Genomic DNA, 22,275 nt, shown 5'->3' with positions numbered 1-22,275 from the left:
ATGAGAAGAACCATCATCCATGTGATAGCTGAGTGATTCAGGAGCTGCATTTTTCAAATATTTGTCTGCAGCTTTAAAGGGACAGAAGAATTTTGTTCTATTAGTGACTTCTGTTGAGGAACTGTGTTGTAGTCCTGGTAAGGCATGATAAAAAGCCATAGTCACGACAGGCCCTCAGTATTGCTGAGGCTTATGAAGAAAGGTGTGAGGGGTGTCTCTATTTTACTTGTGGGCAAGTCATGTCATTAGACTGTATGATTAAAGGGGCGTTAGTGCTTGTAAATGTTGGAAGTGATCCATGCAGGCAAGAGTATGAACAGGCCTGTAGCCATGGGGGGGGGCTAGGCCCCTCCACCCAACCCCCCCCACTATATGGCCCCTCCTTTTGCTGCCCCCTCTCCCCACCGCTCTGTCAGCCCCCGCCCTTCTCAGCACTGCCTTCCCGCTCCCTCCCACCCACCTGGTAAAGCGTAGGCTCCTGGCGGTCTTTCAAGGAGCCCCCCCTCCCCCGCCGATCAGCGGGAAAATCGGTGCTGAGGCTGGTGGGTCCTCTGTTGGCTTTCTGGTGCTCTCAGCATGTTCAGCTGGTCCTTCCTGCCACCGACGCCCCAGTGCTGAACGTGCTGAGAGCTCCGGAAAGCCAACAGAGGACCCACCAGCCTCAGTGCACTTTTCCCGCTGATCGGCTGGGGGGGAGCTCCTTGAAAGAGTCCCGGGAGCGGTGCTTGACCAGGTGGGAGGGGAGGGGGGAGGCGCCGCAGAGGAGGGCGGGGGCCACCAGAGCGGTGCCGGTGGAGATAGTGGAGGCCGCCATAGCGGAGGGCCCCTCCACCTAAAATTTTATTCCCTGGGCCCTCCCCCCCACCTAAAATTTTCTGGCTATGGCCCTGAGTATGAGTTACAGCTTAGCTATTACTTTGTATTTAGCTTTATCATACTGTCCAGGGTTAAGATATTGGCTGAGGAGTGGCTTGTCAACTCATTGCTTGTCAGCTTATTGCATCTGCCAAGTTCTTTCTCCTTCCTTCTGTTCTTGGGTTCAAGCTTTCTTAGAGTAACCTGGGTGGTAGCAGGAAAGATACTCTGTAACCATCAGTAACCATCGGATGGTAGCAGGAAAGATAAAAGATGAAGTGGTTTAAAATAATTGCATTGTACTGGATCTAACCATTCAGCTGCTAACCATTGTTACTAAGACTGTGAAGCATGACCTCCTATATAGGTGTCCCTGTAAATGCTCCCAGTATAACGTGGCTTCCTGATCCAGCCCTGTTTAGATTTATGACTAGTTTCAGGATAAATGGTTCTCCTTACAGTGCTTCTTTCTGCTGCCTTCTGACAAAATTGGAAGAGTGTTAGCTTGGAGAGCTTTTACATAGGCTGGTTCCAAGCAAATTCTCTTGGACAAGAAAGTGAGTACTACGGCTTTGTCCCTCAGTCCTTTTCTTGGCAAGAAATCATTTTAGAAGCTGAGCCTAATTTTAAGCCAAACCATTTCCCCTTCTGACCCCTGTTCTGTTTAGACTCAATTAAAAACCTGTAAACAGTTTGTCCATACAGAATCTGTGTAGACCTCCTCAGTAGCTAAACAGAATCACTGGTGCCTACCTATCCAGCATTCAGCACAACGCAGCATCTACCCTGGCTATGATCCCTACTTGTTAATGCTGTGTGCATAGCATTGGCATGTTTTGCTGTGATGTTGACTGCATGGTTCCTTGAATTAATAATTTCTGTTTGTGTCCAGAGTTCATATATTCCAGGCTTGTCCAAACTTGCTTAATGTAAGAGCCACATAGAATAAATGTCAGATGTTTGAGAGCCACAAGACAAGAAGGGGAGGGAGGGAGGCAAAGAAATGGGAGGAGGGAGCGGTGGAAAGAAGCAACTTTAATTTTAAATGCATCCTCCCAGCCATCAGCTGACTTGGCTTGGAGAAGTGATTTGAAGAGAGAAATGCAGTAGGGTCTTCAAGAGCCACATGATATTTGTGAAAGAGCCACACATGGCTCCCGAGCCACAGTTTGGCCACCCCTGATATAGGCCAAATCCCTTCAGAGCGAGGTATTGAAGGGCATTAAAGTCTAAAAAGATTCATTGTCTCCCTAGCCCCAGGAGTGTTCCCAGCCTTCATCCTATAAGGTCTGTGTGTATAACTTCAACAAAAGAGCACAATATAGTGACATGCAGTAGTGCATCACATGGTGTTTGGCGATAGTATGTACATTTGTGACCATTTTGAGGTTTGTAACAGTTTTTAGAACTTAAATCAGAGGTACTCAAGGGCAGCAAGGAGAACAGCGGTGATAACTTTTTAGAAATACAACTGACCTATTACTGAGACTGCTATTGAGGTGCTGGCAGCAAGCCTACATTCAATCCTGAATGCACTAGGGACTTAGGTAGCCAAAGCTTCAAACCAGGCCTCCAAGAATTATTGCCTCTGTTGGACATCCTCTTTTCTTCTCTCTCAGCATTGCAACTTCCCTTAGCCAACGATGGCAGCAGCCGCTCCTCCTCACTGGAGAGCTCACCTCAGCATCACGCCCATCCATCACGCCCCCGTAACATGCTGGGTCTGCCTCAGCCACCCTTCCTCATGCACAGAAGCATGGAGAGGTAAGCTTGGTCAGAATTGGTCAGGTGCTGGTGCTTCTGCTGAATTTATTCCCTTTTGCCAGACCTTTAACCATGCTGAATCACATGGCAAGGGACAGTCCTCTGTGCCTTTTCTGTTTAGAAGCTGTTAAGTTGGTGGCCGTAGCATGCATGACAATTCAGTTAGCATCTGGTCCGCGAACAGTACAGAAAGTCCTCATAGTCCACATGCTTGCAGAGCCCTGAGGAACAGCTTGCTGAGGGACCAGATGCTCTTTAAGCACCTAGATCACGTTGCTTTACTACTTCATAAAAGGCACGTTCTCTGATATCTGAATCCAAGAGGCCCACATTCTTCGGATGCAGCTGCTAGCGCTTTGAAAATGGGCTTGTGCTTAATACCATTTTAAGTTCACCTATATGGCTTTCAAATCCTAATTAACTGAAGCTTAATGTTTATATTGAATGCATTATCAGACCACCAGAACTATGAACTCTCCTATTTGTAAATTATACCATTTTCCCTACTGAATGAGTAGCTTGTAGCACTCATGTAAGTATACAGTAGTGGGAATACTGGCTATAAGAGCCTTGACAGATGGCAAAAGAGCTGTTTATTTCAAATTAATAATGTAGCAGGAACACAAGGCTTAAACTGCAATATTCTTATTTACAGCTAGGAAACATTTAGGGGTCTTATTATATAATCAACGAGACTTCTTCGCATTTGAAGCCACTAGAGGTGAATTCACACAGCATCTAGATAACCCCTGCGTAGAGATCTGATTAAATATAATTGCATAGAGAACTGTATGTGAATAGTGACTCCAGCAGATTGATATTTCCGTGCTGAAGATGGCAGTTGGCTCTGTAGTATTTTACCTTTTCTCTCTCTTTAGTATAGAGATTGATCAGAAGCTGCAGGAAATTATGAAGCAGACGGGTTATTTGACCATTGGAGGGCAGGTACGTTGACTTGGTTTGCATATTAAGGGCAATGGCATGACTAGCTTTGTGAGCGGGTTACGTGAGCGGGTTAGGGCAGGTAATGATTGGTGGTAAACATGATAGCCTATGGATATGAGATGGCACAGTCTGTGTTGCAGGTTGGGTAGACTACTGGGACAGCTCTAGCTTTCATTCCTGCTTGATTGTTGCAGATGGAAAGCTGGCGTCGTGGAGCAATTTGAAAGGCAAAAAAGAGTAATGCAACAACTTGAAGTCTTCATTCAGTATTGACTGCATTAAAAGTTAACCATTTCCCACATTTTCAGTAATCAGTGGACCGGTACCATCTCTTTGCCTCTAACCAGTTTGCACTCATCTCTTTGCAGAGATACCAAGCAGAAATCAATGACTTAGAAAACCTGGGTGAGATTGGCAGTGGGACATGCGGACAGGTGTGGAAAATGCGCTTCAAGAAGACTGGGCATATCATAGCAGTGAAGGTGAGGAAGGTTTTTGAGAAGCAGAAGTTTCAAAATGAATGGGAAAGACAGCAGATGGGGTGGCACAGGGGTCCATTGGCGACTGTTCGACATTTGCTTGTGCTGTTTGGAGACATGGGTTTAGAAGGGATGAGATGAAGCTTTTCAGTAGTGGCCTTTCCTTTTATGGGTGGGAAACGATGATTTATGTATTGATTATAATGCTCCGAGAACTGTGAGATGATATTTAGTCAGTTTTGTGCATGTGTGCCCTGTCATATTTCCCTCTGTCTAGCAAATGCGGCGTTCTGGTAATAAAGAGGAGAATAAGAGAATCCTGATGGACTTGGATGTCGTTCTGAAGAGTCATGACTGTCCCTACATAGTTCAGTGCTTCGGGACTTTCATCACAAATGTAAGTAAAACCAGCACTGTCACATTCTCCAGTCCGCCTGTACGTGAGGACAAATTGAGCAGAATCTTATTTATTTATTTAGAATTTATATCCCGCCCTTCCCACGAATGGCTCAGGGCGGCTTCCAATAATGAATCCAACATAAAAATTAAACAATATTTAGGCATGTAAAGGGTTAAACATTTAAAACAGATAAAACCTTAAAATTAATAAATAATCCATATGTATATAAAAGAGATCTGGCAAGTACGTTAGGTTCTCAAGCTAGGTATAGGCTAGCCGGAAGAGGGTCGTCTTACAGGCCCTGTGGAACTGGACAAGGTCCCGCAGGGCCCTCACCTCTTCCAGCAACTGATTCCACCATGTAGGGGCCATAACAGAGAAAGCCCTTTCTCTGGTGGATTTCAAGCGGGCTTCTTGTCAAAATAACTTAAAACTTTTAACTTATATAACTTATAACTTAATAACTTTCTTTTCCTGCTACAGACAGATGTTTTTATAGCCATGGAACTAATGGGCACGTGTGCTGAGAAGCTGAAAAAACGCATTCAAGGACCTATCCCTGAGAGGATCTTGGGAAAGATGACGGTGGCAGTAAGTGTTCAAAGCCAGGATCTTCAAGAGGAATAAGAGAATTGCCAACAGCTTTGTTGAATGAAGATACATATATTGGGAAGTGGTCCCCTTTTAGCAGATTCCATTTTTGAAGCACCAAAGAAATCTGGGATTGGGGAGGGTGGGAGGGTACCTCAGCAGGGCCTAGTGGTCGCAGCCTATCAGTCCATCTTCTCTGATTCCAAGGGAAGTTCCACACACCCAAACACAGAAATGAATTCATAGAAATAACATCTTTAGCTATTTTCTAGCCTTAGATAAAGAAATGAAGGAAATGTGTTAAAAAGTTTCAGTGTCCATAGGGTGGAAATGCTTTTCTCCCTGCCCCCACATATTTTTGTGGCTCTGGATTTGAGAATGCGCAATAAAAACTGTGACGACATGTAGCAAAAGTACTAAGAAGCTGTAAATCCCCTTTTTTGATCGAAAAAGGGAGGGGGGAAGACTGTAATTTGATTGCATTAGACAGAGGTATCTGATGAGTCAAATGTGATTCATCACTGCTTCAAATACTGGGTGAGCATAGAACAGGAATGGCCAGACTTGCTTAATGTAAGAGCAACATAGAATTAATGTCAGATGTTTGAGGGCCACAAGGCAGGAAGGAAGGAGAGGTGGAAAGAAAACAACTTTTTAAACGCAGCCTCCAAGCTGCCAGCTGGTTTGGCCTGGAGAAATGATTTAAAGAGAGAAATGCTTTCTCCAAGCTGACCAATGAGGCAGTGAGGGCTTCAGGAGCCACACAATGTGTGTGAGAGAGCCACACGAAGCTCCCAAGCCACAGTTCCCCCCCCCCCCCCCCTGGCATAGAATGAAAGATATATGTGAGCAGCATTGATACAGATTCTATTGTTGTATTTCTTTTGTAACATTGGGAAAGTCTTTCTTTGGAATACAAAGGGCAGATTTCCAGCTTCAGAGGAAACTGCTTGATACATGTACTCATTTCTACTTTTAGGAAAAAGCTTTGTTATCTCCAAGGTAGATGAATTTGCTAGAGCAGGGGTCCCCATTCTCATTGAGCCTGAGACCATGTGTGGGATTTGGGAGACATCCTGAATTGAACGTCACTAAGGTACTTTCCCCATTAAAGGCAGCTGATGCAAAACCATCGTTCCTTAGAAAACTCCTTCTCCCAAGTGTCTTTTTAAAAAACGTTCTTATGTTCCCATACTATCTATAAAGGTATGAAATGCAGTTTGAAATCATATTTATGCAGTTTCTCTAGCTTTTAAATTTTCAACAAATGTATAATAATGATTTCGGCGCACTGTAGTTTGAATATTAAAATATCTGACGTTCAAGAGTGAAAAGTATTAGTAGAGTCAGTCTCTAATCCAGACTCGGGAAGTAGCGATCAGTATATTTTACAGAGCTTGTGCTCCCCCTGAAAAACCATGTTTGTAGTTCGGATGTACTCCTGGATCCAACTTGGTATAGCATGGCCAGAAGTGCCTCTTATGAGCTTGTATGCTACCTATGACCCTTCTGACCACAGTTACACATGGTATGGTAAATTTCAGATTGCATTACTGTTCTCAAACAGCTTTGGTTTAGAATCTGTCTGTCAGCTTCTCTGCTTTTGGGCCCAGTTCAAGGTGCTAACAATTTGAGACTAGGAAACCTCAGGAATTGCCTGCTCCAACTTACGTAATCAGGAGAAGTCCTGCTTTGTATTTCATTGCCACTGGCTACTCAGCAGATGATCATGCACGGAGGGGCTTTCTCATTGGCAGCCCCAAAAATATTGGGTTTCCTGAGGCTGTTCTCCTTTGGCAGGTTTTGTCGCTTGTTCTGTTTTATATAGCTCTGCTACTTACCTGATGAATTACTACAACTACTACTACTACTAATAATAATACTTTTTAAATTTTACTGCAAGCTGCTTCCAGGCTTATCTGCAAAAAAGCAGGACAGTTTCTAAAAATAAATATCAGATCTCACTGAAAGTAATGAAAGTTGAGATAATTCAATGACAGGTCTTTATTGGATAGCAGATTTCTTCACAGGGTTGCAAGAAGAAGTGGTAAGGGCATAGCTTTTTGAATATTTTTCTTAAATTGTAGTCTTAAAAGCGTTTTGTAACCTGTATGACCCAAAAGAATGCTATCGCCAAATGCTCATGACATGAAATTTGTCCTAAGGTAACCAAAAATAGTCTATTTTCCAGTGATTGAGGAAGCCTTGGAGACCAGGGCTTTGATTCTAAGTACCCTTTCTTCTTGTGGTGAGCACTTGTGTTCCCTGATCCCCCTTCTCACTGCAGTTCTCTCCTCTAACCCCCTTGATGTTTCTGGGGGGAGCAGGAAAGTCACTGTTAGGCACAAATGGGGTCTTATGCCCCATTTGTGATGTGTAGGACCCAAGTCTAGCTTGTAAATAGCAATATTTCTCCAGTCAGCTGAATAAAATGGTGTTTCTCCCCAGGCATATTTATATATCATGCAGTGTTGGTAATCAGCGCTATGCTAGTGCTGTTATTTAGTATATAGTGAGCAAATGAGAGCTTTTTTTCTTCAGCATTTGTGTCTGTTGCTTTCAGATTGTCAAGGCACTCTACTACCTGAAAGAAAAACATGGTGTCATCCACAGAGATGTGAAACCTTCCAATATCTTGTTAGATGAGAGGGGCCAAATCAAACTCTGTGATTTTGGTATCAGTGGGAGACTGGTGGACTCAAAAGCCAAAACCCGGAGTGCTGGTTGTGCAGCATATATGGCGGTAAGGGGCAAGCAGGTGGTTGCAGAATGCCAGCAGAATCAAACTGTTATCTTGTTGAATTAAGGTTTTGTTTGCTACCCAAGTACACCATTCCCCAAGTTGTTCAGAGTAGGTTTTTATATAATTTTGCCAGATGGGTTCTTTCTTTGGCAGGTCTCTGGATCAGGCCTTTTGAAAATTTCATGTCTACACAAGGAACACACAGTGAGGTCAATGACAAAAAACAAATCAACTGTGTAAAAATACTGAATATGAAAACGGCTTGTGGGAGCAGTCTGTTTGAAATGGGTCTTGGAATTTACAGTGAGATTCCCTGTTTTGAATATTGACTATTCTTATATAGACCTATAAGGAACACAGTGGACATTTTCATCTATCAAAGGAAAGGATACAGCGACTGAGAGTATTAGTGTGCTTAACTTGAATAATTGTATGAATACTTTGTGTTGTAAGAATTTGTAACATAATATTATTCACATGTATTTTATTTCAAATAGAGCATATACATAGATTTCATATTCAGTAATTTTTGCACAGTTGATTGTTTTCTGCTTTTTAAAAATTTCAGCAAACTGCATTGTGTGTGCTGTAGGCCTGGCAGTTACATCTCCTTTGTTTCCCTATAAAAGACTGTCACTTAATTCTGACTTGAATTCTGGGAAGCTGCTGCAACTGTTATGCAGTTGCTGTTTGAGCAGCAAAGCTTGTCGCATTTTGCCTGCACGACATGGGTTGTGTTTTCATAATTTGGTGAAGCTTGGTACGTTTAGGTAAGAAATAAGCAGCAGACAGATGCTCTTTTGGCTAAATTGGTAATAACCTTTTTTTGTCACTAGCCTGAGAGAATTGATCCCCCTGATCCTTCAAAACCAGATTATGATATCCGTGCAGATGTGTGGAGTCTTGGTATTTCTCTGGTAAGCAATGCTTCCTTTCTTTTGTTCTTTAATGAAATATAGTTTGCTTTGTGATGTCTTGTTTGGACCTTTCAGGATCATGTCTGAAACAAACATTAATATATACAATACATGTAGCAAATGTAATGATTTGAGGTTTATTTTTAAAAGGAGTGGCGCATGAAATAAAACTGGAGCTCTTAATTCAGAGAGGATTGCAGCTGTTGCATTTGGCAAAGTCAAGTGATATCTCTATTCTAGATTTCCTGTCTGTAATGAGAGCCAGTTTGGTGTAGTGGTTAAGTGTGCAGACTCTTATCTGGGAGAACCGGGTTTGATTCCCCACTCCTCCACTTGCACCTGCTGGAATGGCCTTGGGTCAGCCATAGCTCTGGCAGAGGTTGTCCTTGAAAGGGCAGCTGCTGTGAGAGCCCTCTCCAGCCCCACCCACCTCACAGGGTGTCTGTTGTGGGGGAGGAAGGTAGAGGAGATTGTGAGCCGCTCTGAGACCCTTCGGAGTGGAGGGTGGGATATAAATCCAATATCATTATCTTCCTCCTTCTCCTTCTCCTTCTCCTTCTCCTTCTCCTTCTCTCCTTCTCCTTCTCCTTCTCCTTCTCCTCCTCCTCCTCCTCCCTCCTCCTCCTCCTCCCCTCCCCCCCCCTCCCCCTCCCCCCCCTCCCCCTCCCCCTCCCCTCCCCCTCCCCCTCCCCCTCCTCCTCCTCCTCCTCCTCCCCTCCCCCTCCCCCTCCCCCTCCCCCTCCCCCCTCCCCCTCCCCCCTCCCCCTTCCCCCTCCCCCTCCTCCTCCTCCTCCTCCTCCTCCTCCTCCTCCTCCTCCTCCTCCTCCTCCTCCTCCTTCTTCTTCTTCTTCTTCTTCTTCTTCTTCTTCTTCTCTTCTTCTTCTTCTTCTTCTTCTTCTTCTTCTTCTTCTTCTTCTTCTTCTTCTTCTTCTTCTTCTTCTTCTTCTTCTTCTTCTTCTTCTTCTTCTTCTTCTTCTTCTTCTTCTTCTTCTTCTTCTTCTTCTTCTTCTTCTTCTTCTTCTTCTTCTTCTCCTCCTCCTCCTCCTCCTCCTCCTCCTCCTCCTCCTCCTCCTCCTCCTCCCTCCTCCTCCTCCTCCTCCTCCTCCTCCTCCTCCTCCTCCTCCTCCTCCTCCTCCTCCTCCTCCTCCTCCTCCTCCTCCTCCTCCTCCTCCTCCTTCTCTATTGAAGCTTTCCCAATCTGTATTTTCGAAGCAAAAATCTTTGTCTCTCTTTTTTGTATTGCCAGGTAGAGATGGGGTAGTTATCTGGTCTGTCGGAATGCAGGTGTTTATCTTGGATTTAATTTTGGTTTTGACGTTTTGGGAAGATGATTGAAATTGACAGAAATTCAGTTGGTTTAGATTGTCAGAACCCAGTCTACTGCTGCTGGAATATCACTGAAGTGAATAAGTTGATTTTAAACCTTGAGGCAAGCATATAGTTTGGTAACTTATATCATCTTACATTGGGTAGCTGTAAATTTTGAAAGCACTAAGTTAGTTTCAGACTAGCATATCCATATACGCAAGAATTACCACTAACATGGTTTTGCCTTTTCCCAGAGCAGCCTGAAGACCTTCTCTCAATCCTATTCTTGGGGAAGATACCTTGATCTTCATCGTGGTCTCTGTGCAGTCCCACACATGGGTCTTGCCCTCGGCAACGGATCCCAACCTCGGAGACTCCAAAAGCTTGCTTGAGTGTCCTTGGCGCGCCCTGGGGAGCAGGCATCGACTGCGCATGCCTGGAGCGAGCGGAAGGCACCCCTCCCACTCAGTTTCTTCCTAACCGCCGCTTGGACAACACCTACCTCGTTGCGTTCCTCTCCTCAGCTCATTTTCTTCTAGAATCTTTCTTCTTGCAGTATTGTGTTTCTACGTTCTTTCTCTCTTTTCCTTCATCCTAAATCTTTCTTCGTCCTTATCTATTTAAAAAAAAAAGGAGGCCTTATTTCTGCGTTTTTCTTTCCTCTTCCCCTTCTCCCCTCCTTGTCTGGAGCGTATGGAAAGGAAAACTACTTTTAAAAAGTGCCGCAGGTGTGGGTCGAAGATCCCTTCAACCAACAGTCATTTCCACTATCTTTTCTGCCTTGGGGAAGCCCACAGGGTCGATTCCTGCTCTCACTGTGCCAGCTTCGGCAAACAGGAACAAAAAAACAGAACCACCAGACTGCAGAGTTTTCTTCTGGAAAAATCTCTCCAGGCTATGCCCACTTCCAGTAAATCACCACCTCCCCCACCACAAAAGGGAGATTTGGCAGCGTCGGCCGCTGTGGTATCGCTACGAAAGCATAAGTCCGACAAAAGTGCTTCCCGCCATTCTGCATCCAGTCACAAGTCGTCTAAAAAGTCTCAGCATCATTTGATTCGTCCACCTTGGCTCCAAAAAACCTCGAAAGTCCTCTTCAAAACCCACCCAGACTTCCACTTCCAAGTCAACTGTTTTGACTTCAACATCCTTGCCTTCGATGTCTTCAACTTCGACTCTTCCGCCTCCACTGTTATCAGCTACGACTCTGACACTTCTGCCTTCAGAGCTCTCAGCTCCTACTGATGTGATCTCTGAGATGCCCCATTTCACTCCAACCTCACTCATAGGCATGATTCTGGTACCATCTTGGTCTCCATCGATCCTCAGCTCTGTTCCATTAGACATCTTGAAACCTGATCTTCTGCCACTTCTACAGCCCCGACCCAGCAATCTTCTGAACCCGAATACATTCAGGGATGTTGGGGTTTCTCTCCTGTATAGGGAGCTTCGTGAGTCTTCCACCTAAGTTTCCACTCAACTTTACCGAGAATCTTCCACACAATTCTCAACTCGCAACTACAGGTCCTTCTCATCGGTTGCCCATGATAGACATTTTTCTACAGACACACTTCCATCATTGACATTCTCGTTCTCCCATCCATTGGGAATTTCATCACGACTACCACCGCCATGACCGGTACGACTGTTCTTCAGCCTCTAGATCACCTTCTCCTTGGTACTGTAGAGTTTATAGACGGTTCTCGAGATCCCCTTCAGATGAAGGGTTCAGACGCTCTTGCTATTGTAACTATGATGCATTTTCTCGGGACCTTTAATTTGGACATTCTTGGGTTCGACGTACTACTCCACCTCAATATGCTCCTCAGATCCCAACCCTGGCCTCAGCTTTCGCCTCGGCTCCAGCTCCACTTGTAACCCCGAAGTCTCCAATATGAGTTCCAAGATCACCGCTCAGATCCGTGCCTTCAGCTTCTACAGCTCCATCAAAAGAGGATCTCAACAAAGGATCTTCGCCTATGACTCCAGATCAACCACTTCCTGCTCCAGATGAGTCCATAAGCTCCAAGTCATCAGATTCTGACCACCCCAATTCTCCAGCCTCCCCAGGTTCAGATGCTCCTCGCCCAGATCGTCTGTCTCCATCAGATGGCTCTAAAGCCTATCTCAATCTTATCTCCGCTATCGTTGAGGCTCTCAATGTCACCCTACCTTCAGACAGCCCTACAATTTCGGATGTGGTGCATGACTTAGTTCAAACTGACCTACCAGCTGGGACCTTATTTCCAATGCTTCCAGTCAACCTTGAGGGACTTCGGGAAGCATGGGACAAACCGGCCTCTGTCAATCCTATGCTTAGAAGGTTTGACTCCCTTTATAGAATCCATGCTCTGGATTTCAAATTCTTCTCCTCTCATCCAGCTCCTACCTCGATTATTGTGCTTCGAAGGCTAAGCCCTCTAGGCACCCTGCTCCTCCAGACTGTGAATGGCATAAGCTCAGCACCTTAGCCTGGAAAATCTACGGCTCTACTCTAAGATTAACAATTACTTAGTTTACTTCTCAGTTTATGTCTTTATCCTTGCCAGCCAGTTTGCACCTTTGATCCCCACGCTACCAGATGCTTCTCAAAAACTAGCCAATCCATTGGTTTATGAACTCTCTAGGGTCAGTAAACAACAAATCAACACAGTCCATCATGTTGTCTCTTGCTCTTCCAGGGTCTTTGCTTCGTCAATAGTGCTCAGACGCCATGCATGGCTTCGCTCTACAAATTTGCCATCTGACATCAAACAAAAAATAGAAGAAGTATCCTTTGATGGCCAAGGGGTGTTCCATGCATCTACCGATGAAGTACTCACTTCTGTTGATGATGGCGTGCTAAGCGCTTAGGAGTCACACAGCAGCAGTCTCAGCCCTTCTCTCACTCTTGCCCCTGGAAACAACCCCACCTGAAACACCAACGTTCTCCTAAGCAGCAGTCTAAGTACTGGCGATGTAAGGGCCCACAAACTAAACAGCCCTACTAGCAAAAGTCATGTTCTCAGCCAACCAAGAAGACTATACCACCCTCCAAACAGTCTCTTTGACTTTCCTCCCATACCTCTTCCATTTACAGATGCTCTGTATCACACGAGGCTCTTTCCAATCCTCAAGACTTGGCAGAAGATCACCACAGATGTCTGGGTACTTACAATAATTCAAGTCGGTTACTCCATAGAGTTCATTTAGCCCCCTCACCACCATCACTTCATTCTAACTCCACCTTCTCTGTTTCTACAAGAAGAAATCCAAGATCTTCTCCACAAAGGGGCTATAGAACCTGTTCCTCAACATCTCCAAAGAACAGGGTTTTACTCCAGATACTTTCTAGTCCCCAAAAGAGACAGTGGCAGATGACCCATTTTGGATCTCAGAAATCTCAACGACCAAATAATCTACAAAAAATTCAGAATGATCTCTATTCAGTCAATCCTACCATTAATTCCTCAGAACACCTGGATGGCATCTTTACACCTACAAGATGCTTTCTTCCAATACCGATCAGACCCCAGCACCAAAAATATCTACAATCCGCCATGGGTCACCACCACTTCCAGTATCGGGCACTTCCATTCGACCTGTCCACAGCCCCTCGCATTTTTACAAAGTGCATGGCAGTAGTGGCAGCAGCTCTTCACCTATGCAATAGTGCCGTCTTCCCGTACCTGGACAACTGGCTCCTAACTGCTCAGTCACCTCACCAACTCGAAAAGGACATTCTAGTCATACTATCTCTCCTAGCTTCCTTAGGCCTATGTGTGAATCTTGCAAAGTCACATCTCACTCCTACCCAAGACCTTCAATTCATAGGTGTCCGTTTCTGTATGCACCTTCACATGGTCTACCTTCCTTTGCCTCGCAGTTTGCAAATTGTCACAATAGCCACTACCATTCTTCAATTTCCAAGTCAACCTGCTATCATGTTTCAACGTATTCTGGGATACATGGTGGCAACCACATCTGTAATCAAATTCGTCAGGCTTCGGATGAGCCTTTACAACTCTGGTTTGTACGTGCCTTCCACCCGCACAGTCAACCTCAGAATACTATTCTCACTGTAACCAAGGACGTTTTACTTTCTCTTCATTGGTGAACCCTTCAATCCAACCTCCTCCAGGGGATGTCCTTTACTCTGACTTCCCCTACTTCAAATGTCACTACAGACGCCTCAAAGTGGGGTTGGAGAGCCCACCCAGAGGACAAGACTGTCAGGGGCCTATGAACTATCACAGAGAGAAAATTCCACATCATCTGTCTGGAACTGATAGCGGTACACAGATCCCTACAGTCCTTCCTCCCCTCTCTAACCGGTCGCCGTGTTCAAATCACATCAGACAACATGGCAACTGTCTTTTATATCAACAGACAGGGAGAACAAGGTCAGTTCGTCTTTGCCACCTATCCATTGCCCTTTGGAACTGGTGTATCAAGCACAACATTTATCTAACAGCAGTCCATCTACCCAGGGTGGAGAACACTCTGGCGGACTCTCTCAGCAGGTTTCGTCTTGACGACCATGAGTGGTCTCTCAGTCCTGTTGATCTTCAACGCATCTTCCTATGCTTTGGGAACCCTAGCGTAGATGTCTTTGCCACCCGATCCAACACCAAATGTTGTTGTTTCTACACCACGGGCAACAACGATGCATTCCTCCACACCTGGACGGGAGGCCTTCATTACCTGTTTCCTCCATTTCCCCTAATTACATGCTTGATTCTCAAGATGGTTCGAGATCAGACAGATTGCATTCTCATCACTCCATGGTGGCCGAGACACTTGTGTTTCATGAAGCTTCTTCAGCTTTCAAACCACTGCTACTGTCGCCTTCCTCTGGCAGCCGAACTTCTCACGCAGCATCAGGGCCAAGTCTGGCATCACAACCCTCAACTTCTGCATCTCACAGCATGGAGGATTCTTCTGCCTCCAGAGGTGCAACATGTTATTCTTAATGCAAGAAAACTCTCTACTAGATGTTCTTACCTTCTAAAATGGAAGCGCTTCTGCACATATGCACAATTCCACAACTTTAATCCTGAGGCTGTTCCTCTTCTATTCTACAATACCTGTTATCATTACAAGTTTCTGGACTTAGTTACTCTTCTTTAAAGGTTCATTTGTCGGCCATCTCATTGTTCCATGTTCCAGTTGACGGCCACATAGTCTTCTCCTACCGTTAGTCCAAATCATTTCTAAAAGGGCTTCTGCACCTTCATCCCCCGGTCAAGCCCATTGTCCCTGCTTGGAGTTTATCACTAGTCCTGGCACAGCTTGTTAAGCCACTGTTTGAACCCTTAGCCTCTATTGACTTATGTTTACTCTCCTGATAGTCTGCTCTGCTAGTAGCACTCACTTCGGGTAAACGAGCAAGTGACTTATGCACATTTCATTCAGACTCACCTTATATGGTCTTCTACAGCTCTAAGGTGGTTCTTCATGCGGACCCAACTTTTCTTCCAAAGGTTGTTTCCCCGTTTCACCTTTCAAGTTCAATGTCTTTACCAGCATTTTTTCAAGAGCCCAAGGACTCAGGACAAAGGATTTTGCACACCCTCGACGAGAGGCGAGCTTTATCCTTTTACCTTGCACATACACAACCTTTCCACAAGGACCTCAGTTTGCTTATAGCCTATGGCAATCACCATAAGAGCTCCAAGATATCTGCCCAGAGACTATCTAAATGGGTGTCTAGTGCTATTCGGTTGTGTTATGAAACTGCTAAACAACCATTACCTGTGAGACTCAAAGCTCATTCTACTAGAGCTGTCTTGGCATTTCTGCAGGGTGTATCCTTGGAGGATATCTGTGCTGCAGCAACCTGGTCCTCTCCGTCCATGTTCGTCACACATTATGCTCTGGATGTACGTGCTCGATGTGATGCCTCCTTTGGCCAGGCCAGGCCAAAGTCAGATCTATCTCCACTGATTCTGTTCCGAGTGAGTGCCTATAGATAGAGTAGGTATTATTCTTTTGCTTACCAGCTTTCTAGCACCCACCTCCTTTTTTCTTTTTAGCTTGTTCATCACCCATGTGTGGGACTGCACAGGGACAATGATGAAGATAAACAGGTTGCTTACCTGTAACTGATGATCTTCGAGTGGTCATCTGTGCAGTCACACACGCCCACCCAGCCCTCCCGTCTGCTGTCTCTTTGCTTTCTCTCCTGCAAGGATGTCAGTAGTGGCTGGAAGAAACTGAGTGGGAGGGACACCTTCCGCTCACTCCAGGCATGCACAGTCAATGCCTGCTCCCCAGGGTGAGCCAGAAAGCATGCCAAGGATGCTCAAGCGAGCTTTTGGAGTCTCTGAGGCTGGGATCCGTTGCCGAGGGGAAGACCCATGTGTGTGACTGCGCAGATGACCACTCGAAGATCATCAGTTACAGGTAAGCAACCTGTTTTTTCTGGCCCGCCCCCATATCGAGGAGCATTTCAGGCTGCCATGGGAAGGGAAGAGGCAGAGAAATCATACTCCATAGGCTTTGGATCCGTGGAAGTAGTCTGGATCCAAGCCAGTTTTCATAAGTGGGGGGGAGCCTTACTGTTACTAAGTGAGGTGCTGCTGAATCTTAACAGTTTGTTTCCATTTTTAAAAAATAACTTTGCTCTGTGCATCCCCTTTTTTGTGCAGGTTGAGCTGGCTACGGGTCAGTTCCCCTACAAGAATTGTAAAACAGACTTTGAGGTTCTCACCAAGGTGTTACAAGAGGATCCCCCACTTCTCCCAAACAACATGGGGTTTTCTGTAGACTTTCAGTCCTTCGTTAAAGACTGGTGAGTGAACTGTCACTTAAATATGCTGACATAGGCACAGAACTGTCAGTCAAAAAGTTGCCAGCCAGTTCTGTGATTCCTAAAGTCCTAGTGATTTTTATACCCTTTACTCACCACTTGCACATCAGTTGCTTCTTCAAATACTGCCGGTCCTTGATTTGGGGCGTCTCCGCCTTTGAGTCTTTCAACGGTGTGCTTAAGAGAATTAGAACTGTCATGCTTGGTAAAACTGATTACATGCCATCACAAGAGACTTAGCTCAGCCTACACTGATAACAGTTTCAATAATAATAATAATAATAATACTTTTTATTTATATCCCGCCCTCCCCGCCGAAGCAGGCTCAGGGCGGCTCACAACGTTTTAGTGCAACACAATACAATACAATATAATACAATACAATCACATAGTTCAATAAATACTACATTATAAAACCATCATTTAAATCAACATTCTAATCAAAATTAACAGTTCTGGTGCTAAAGTACAGGTTTTTAATAAATTGATGGCAGAATACAACAGCAGCGAATCTATCATTAGCTCAGCCATCTTAAACCGAGTGGTCTTGCAGGCCCTGCGGAATTGGTCAAGACTCCGCAGGGCCCGCACTTCGTCCAGAAGTTGATTCCATAGGTGTGGGGCTGGAATAGAGAAGGCCCGGTCCCTTGTGTTCTTCAATCTGGCCTCCCTCGGCCCAGGGATATCCAGCTGGTTCTTTCCCGCTGACCTCAGTGCTCTCTGTGGTTCATATGAGGAGAGACGGTCCCTCAGGTAGGCAGGCCCTCGACCATATAGGGCTTTAAAGGTAATAACCAGCACTTTGTACCGAACCCGGTACGCAACCGGCAGCCAGTGCAGCCCGCTTAGCCCCGGCTGTATGTGCTCCCACTTCGGGAGCTCTAACAATAGCCTAACCGCTGCGTTCTGCACCAGCTGCAGCTTCTGGGTTTGGCACAAAGGCAGCCCCATGTAGAGGGCATTACAGTAATCCAGTCTTGAGGTGACCGTTGCATGGATCACTGTTGCTAGGTCCTGGCGCTCAAGGAAGGGGGCCAACTGCCTCGCCTGTCTAAGATGAAAAAACGCGGACTTGGCAGTGGCCGCTATCTGGGCCTCCATTGACAATGAAGGCTCCAGTAGAACCCCCAAGCTCTTGACCCAGTGTGCTGCTTTCAGCGCCACACAGTCAAAAACCGGGAGAGGAATTTCCCTTCCCAGAGCCACGACCCAAGCAAAGGACCTCTGTCTTCGTTGGATTCAGCTTCAACCCACTCAGCCTGAGCCAACCAGCCACGGCTTGCAGTGCCAGAGCCAGGTTTTTTGGGATGCAGTCAGGCCGGCTGTCCATTCGTAGATAGAGCTGGGTGTCATCTGCATATTGATGACACCCCAGCCCATACCTCCGGGCAATCTGGGCAAGGGGGCGCATGTAGATGTTAAATAACATTGGAGAGAGAACTGCTCCTTGCGGCACCCCACAATCTAGTGAGTGCCTCTGGGACAGCTCTCCCCCAATTGCCACCCTTTGTCCCCGTCCATCAAGGAAGGAGGAAAGCCACTGTAAGGCCAACCCCCTAATCCCTGCGTCGGCGAGCCGACGGGTCAGTAACCGATGGTCGACCGTGTCGAACGCGGCCGACAGGTCTAACAACATCAGCACCGCCACGCCGCCTTGATCCAGATGAAATAACCCTTTTAGCCTGTAGCGATTCAGAGAGATAACCATTTTAGCCTGTGCAGTAAGAATAAATGCAAGTCTAAAGACGTGAACTCTAGTCTGGAAAAGCTTATGTTGGAGTAAAATTTCGTTAGTGATGAGGTGTGACAAAACTTTTGCTTATTTTTGTTACACTGGCAGCATTTTCCAGAAAGCAAATTCCTATTCTGGAGAGCTAACCCTGGACATATTTATTTATCATATTTATATTCCGCCCTCCCTTAACGGGCTCAGGGCAGCTAACAACAATTAAAAGCAACATCAAAGTTAAAAAACAAAATATACAAAAAGGAATTTCATATAATTTGCAATCCCTAAAAATCCAAGATGGTGTTGATATTATTAATTATTGTTGAGCACTACATTCATTGGTGTCACTGGATGTTGTTTGGTGCTCTACACTTACACTGGAGCTGGTTAAAATTGTCAGTTCTGTGGAATGGTGGTCGTCTCCCCATTAGACATTGAAAGCCAGTTTGAACAGTTCTGTCTTGCAGGCCTTGATGTTGTTTGGGGAGAGCATTCCACAAGGCGGGAGCTGCTGCCGAAAAGGCTTTAGCTCTAGTGGTAGACAGCTGAGCTGGTTTTGGAAGTTTGAGCATAGTGGTCTCTGGGGCTCATATGGGGAGAGGCGGTCCTGGAGGTAGATAGTGGTGCCTGCATCCTCCATTATTTACAGTGGAGGGGGGAAATGCCTTTTAGTTGGCTGAGCTAAAAATCCATGTGCTACCAGCTAAAATTTTGTGCACAAGCGATGGTAGGTCATTTTGTGCTAGGGAGCTTCAAGCTTATATGTCTTGCTTCTAGAGATGTAAAAGTTCTGGAAATTTTGAAGCCATGGTGTTTGTGGGAAGGGTAAGACATTTCTCTTCATTTTTTTTAGGTGGGGGAAGAAGTTTTGGGGAAAACAGAAATATATGTAATACTTACTGTCTTATCAAACCTCAACTAATTGTACTGCTTTAACAACATAAAAAGCATCATTTATAACTTAGCATATAAAATTGCAATATTTGACATATTTATTAATTTAAAAGTTATAAAGGCCTTAGTTTTGTGCAAACAACTTGCAAATATACCCAGTAATTGAGAGAAGTCTGCACGCTGATACACTCCTTGCTGTTTTATCACATGTACCTTCATTTTTCCTATTGGGTTAGAGAGAGAAGTTCTTAATGAAACTCAGGTTTTCCTCTGAAACTTTGGTGCAGTTTCTGCCCCACCTCTTTCTGAATTTCCCTCTCCCTCCCTTTGCAAGGAAGGGCAATAAGCTACGCTTTACTCAGTCTGGGTAAATGTATCCAGGATTTTTTCCCCTAGAAAAAGACCAGCAGGAACTCATTTGCATATTAGGCCACACCCCCCTGAAATCACCATTGTTCCACAGAGGGCTTTTTTTGTAGAGAAATCCCAGCAGGAATCATTTGCATACTAGGCCACACCCCCTGACACCAAGCCAGCCGGAACTGCGTTCCTGTTCAAAGAAAGCCCTGATTGTATCATAGTGGTTTGAAGGAGAGATGAAAAAGGTCAACCACATCAGGTAAAAAGGACAACAGAAGGCATGCAAGTGTTGAGAAGCAATGAAAGCCGTGCATGGTCCCCTTTTGAAGAATAGGTGTCCTTCCTGGTGCAGAAATGTGTCTTGGATTTAACAGCTGTGTGTCCACCTTGTCTCTAAAAGCATTTCACACATTCTAAAAGAAAATATTTCATAGGAGTGTTTTTAAGTACTCCCCAACATTTCCAGGTTTTCCACTGAGAAATTTTTTTAAAAGGAGCAGGGAGGAGGTTTGTTTCCGATTTTTCCAGTTTTTCTTCCTGGCCTTCTTCCACCCCTGCTTCCTTTAAGTAGGCACACTACACAGTCGGGTTGGTGCAAGCTGTTAAGGGAAAGAAGGGTTTGGAGCATAGGAGACAGACCTTGTGGCTTCTTGCATATGACACAGCAGTGAACTTTTGTCCTGTGAGCTGGCAGAGTTCTAAAAGTAGTATAGACCACCTTAGTTCTGTTGTAAGGGTCCCAAGTAATGCCCATGTGTCATGCTAATAACACCATAATTCTTCTTCCTCATTTTTCTAAAAAGGAATTGACTGTGGTTTTTTTTTGCCTTTGCAGCCTTACTAAAGATCATAGAAAGAGACCAAAGTACAACAAGCTACTTGTGAGTATTATACAGAACTCTTCAGTGCGAAGTTTACAAATCTCAGCAAGAGGCTGCAGCATTTCCTTCTGCCAAATGTTTGAAGTTGCCACTCCAGGAAGCAATCAAGGCTAGCCTGTAACTGGCGGGCAGGCTGGAATTAATCTTGTGGTGTTCATCCTTACCTGCACCTCGTTTCTTCAAGCCAAACTTGAAGTTGCTTGTTTTTGTTTTATGTCTTGACAATTTCTTCCTGCCAGTGGGCAGCCCTTTATTGAATCCTCACTCCCTTTTGGAGAATACATGTTTTGTAAGCCCAGTTGGGGGAGCTGAGATTCCTGATTAGGTTATCCTTCTGTTTCTTTATAGGAACACAACTTCATCAAGCGTTACGAGACACTGGAAGTCGATGTGGCATCCTGGTTCAAAGATGTCATGGCCAAGACAGAGTCCCCCCGCACGAGCAACATCCTCAGCCAGCACCACCTGCCATTCTTCACCAGGTAGCCATATGGTGTGGCTCTCATGCCAGAGGAGGTCTACTTGGCAGTTGGAGCTCACAAGGAGAGGCAGCAGAGAGCACCACACCACAACAGACACCTCCCCTCACCAGAGCAACTCTTCAGCGGCACAAACTCTTCACTTTGCCTGCTCAGTCACCCTTGTCTGTTTTGTCTCCTTCGTCAGTATTGCACAGAAGAGATGGGGGAGCTGTCTGGTCTACCTTGAATGCAAGTGTATTGCTTCCCCCTCTTTGCATCTCAGTGCCAGACAGCCTAAGGATACGAAGCTTTGGGCAAGAGAGCCTTTCTGTCTTTGTATCTCCCTGTGATGAACTGCCTGCCACAAGGAACTGCCAATCAAGTGAGTGTGTGCTCCCTGCTTCTCTCTCCATTGTGACTGGAGGCTCAAGGCCACACAACAGTGACTGTTGCTCATGCACTGTGAACAGACAAAAACACACAAAAATGAAAAAAAGTAAAGAAAAAGATATTTTTTTTACCACTTATTTATTAAGTTTGGACTTCCGGCGCTGCGGGCTGTATCCTGCACCCCTTTGCCAATCCTTGCATTATTATATGTCCTTTTTTTTGTTTGTGTTTGTTGGGATTGTATTTGCCGAGGGGGAATAGGGTTGGGAGTAGCTGCTGCTTTAGTTTCTGAGCTTAGCTTTTGCTGTTGTATTGGTTTCATTTTTTCCTAGGGCCGGGGGTGGGGCAGGGTTTTGGGACAGAAAGGGAAGGTTTGAGGGTTATTCTCACTCAAGAGTAGCTCTGTTTAAGTGATTTTTCCCCTCTTCAGTTCTTTTTGATCTCAGGGGTTCCTATTTCTTTTTGTTTTGAACGTGATCAAAGGTTTGTCAATGGCATTTTATTTACCAAAGTGTGTGTTTGGTGCTAGGATAAATACTTATTCGTTTTCTTCCACTATTTAAAAAAAGGAAAAGCAAAACTTAAAAAATAATCCTGGCATCAAGAGAGCCATTTAAAAAAATGATTCAGCCCAAATGATCTCTTAGTTCTCTGTGTTAGGGACCTTTTTTAAACAACAAAAATCAGTTGGGCATATGTTTGCCCCATCAGACCTCTAGTGGTCTTCCTGTGCCAGATTCTTAACTGTAGCATTAAGTGTATCTCAAG

General features: G+C 45.1%; 1 protein-coding gene across 2 annotated transcripts in view; it reads left to right on the top strand.

The window, feature by feature from the left end:
• The window catches only part of MAP2K7 (mitogen-activated protein kinase kinase 7), a 70,847-nt gene extending 49,203 nt beyond the window's left edge, over positions 1–21,644 (top strand). For both annotated transcript variants that reach the window (XM_060240681.1, XM_060240680.1), the window contains 10 exons: positions 2,475–2,619; positions 3,498–3,564; positions 3,933–4,046; positions 4,321–4,440; positions 4,927–5,034; positions 7,598–7,777; positions 8,614–8,694; positions 16,632–16,774; positions 20,611–20,656; positions 21,005–21,644. In XM_060240681.1, coding sequence (XP_060096664.1) covers positions 2,475–2,619; positions 3,498–3,564; positions 3,933–4,046; positions 4,321–4,440; positions 4,927–5,034; positions 7,598–7,777; positions 8,614–8,694; positions 16,632–16,774; positions 20,611–20,656; positions 21,005–21,142 — 1,142 coding nt within the window. In that variant the 3' untranslated portion in view covers positions 21,143–21,644. The remainder of the gene's footprint in view (positions 1–2,474; positions 2,620–3,497; positions 3,565–3,932; positions 4,047–4,320; positions 4,441–4,926; positions 5,035–7,597; positions 7,778–8,613; positions 8,695–16,631; positions 16,775–20,610; positions 20,657–21,004) is intronic.
• Positions 21,645–22,275: the final 631 nt, after the last annotated feature.

The sequence above is a fragment of the Heteronotia binoei genome, chromosome 5 (genome assembly GCF_032191835.1).
Source record: "Heteronotia binoei isolate CCM8104 ecotype False Entrance Well chromosome 5, APGP_CSIRO_Hbin_v1, whole genome shotgun sequence".
Lineage (NCBI taxonomy): Eukaryota > Metazoa > Chordata > Lepidosauria > Squamata > Gekkonidae > Heteronotia > Heteronotia binoei.
Note: the sequence above shows the minus strand (reverse complement) of the source record. Positions and strands in the feature narration are given on the sequence as shown.